Source organism: Austrofundulus limnaeus, unplaced genomic scaffold (genome assembly GCF_001266775.1).
Source record: "Austrofundulus limnaeus strain Quisiro unplaced genomic scaffold, Austrofundulus_limnaeus-1.0 Scaffold1736, whole genome shotgun sequence".
Lineage (NCBI taxonomy): Eukaryota > Metazoa > Chordata > Actinopteri > Cyprinodontiformes > Rivulidae > Austrofundulus > Austrofundulus limnaeus.
In genome coordinates, this window is record NW_013954138.1 from 33,607 (window position 1) to 34,915 (window position 1,309).

General features: G+C 33.8%; 1 protein-coding gene across 1 annotated transcript in view; it reads left to right on the forward strand.

The window, feature by feature from the left end:
- Nucleotides 1-231: 231 nt before the first annotated feature.
- The window catches only part of LOC106536226 (uncharacterized), a gene marked incomplete in the record, with an annotated part of 12,188 nt that continues 11,110 nt past the window's right edge, over nt 232-1,309 (forward strand). Inside the window, 2 exon segments of the mRNA XM_014033435.1 lie at nt 232-240; nt 285-585. Of these exon segments, the coding sequence (XP_013888889.1) occupies nt 232-240; nt 285-585 (310 nt within the window).

The following is a 1,309-nucleotide window of genomic DNA, read 5'->3' on the forward strand; positions in this document are numbered from 1 at the left end:
AGATATGAYCCGTGGACAGTGTCAAGATGACATAGATATAATTAGTCCATGACAAATATAGTATTGACTATAATATAAAAATGTTTTATGTACATCAACATTTGTCTTCATGTTGGTGAAAAAAATCAGAGACAATCTTTAGTTTTGTCTGAAGACAGTCTGATGGATCACATGAATGTGTTTCTGTCCCATGAATTTCTGTCTCTTGGTAAAACTTGAAGAACTTGTCAAATGTTCAAAGTCTGAGTTTTGTAACAAACTGTTTACTCAGTCACTCAGTAAAGTTTTATATTTTTTTCTCTCCAAACTCAACAGCAGATAAACCCAGAGCCACGGTGACAGTAGCTGAAAGAATCATAGCAGCAAGAGGCACAGTAACACTGAGCTGCTCTGTGGACACATCTGATGGTTGGAGCTTTGACTGGTTCAGACAGGAGTCAGGATCTTCTTCTCCTCAGCTCATAGAYAATAAACRAGACAGAGTCCTCACAGTCTCAGAGGGAGGTGTGTACAGCTGCAGAGGAAGAAGAGGAGATCCAGTTTTCTACACAGAAACCAGCTCTGAAGTCATTATTCAGAAAACTGGTGAGTTTAGTTTTTTCTCCTGAAATGAAACAAAAATCACTTCTTCCATCTTTCAGCTGTTTATCAGTTGTGTTAAAACATGTTTTAGTTTCAATGACAACAAAGAACAACAATAAAACTGATAAATGACTGTAGCTCCATTTAATGAATCCTCTTTATGTTTTGTTCAGATTTAATACACAAATGTAGCTGGATATTTACTGAAAACAAGCCAAATTTTTTTATTACCTTCCTGATTCTTAGTTGCTCTGAACATGTTCTTTGTTTGTGCTGCTCAATGTTTTATTCATTGATGATGTCAAAGTTTATTACTAATGTGATGAATTCATATGAGCACATTTGTTTGCAAAAAAAAAACTAAACTAAAGTGTCATGGTTTTGCATTATTTTTTTATTTGCAGCTGTAGTGAGTTGGTAGGAAAGAAGCAGAAAGGGTTATTAACTGTTTCCGACCTGCACTAATCTTTTGACAAGTTGTTGAACAATATGTGTTCACCCTTTTTAATCAGACTCATATTTACTGAAGTGTGAGATCATAAGAAGTGCAGGAAATTCTTATCTCAGACCAAAATACTCAAAGATAAGGAACCAGCTTTGTCTTTTATGGTGATTTATTAAAAAATAAATAGTAAGAATCAATTTAATTGAATCATGAATAAAAACAGTTACAATAACAACAAAGACAAGCTATAAGATTTCTAAAGCTGTTAAAGATGAAAGTTAT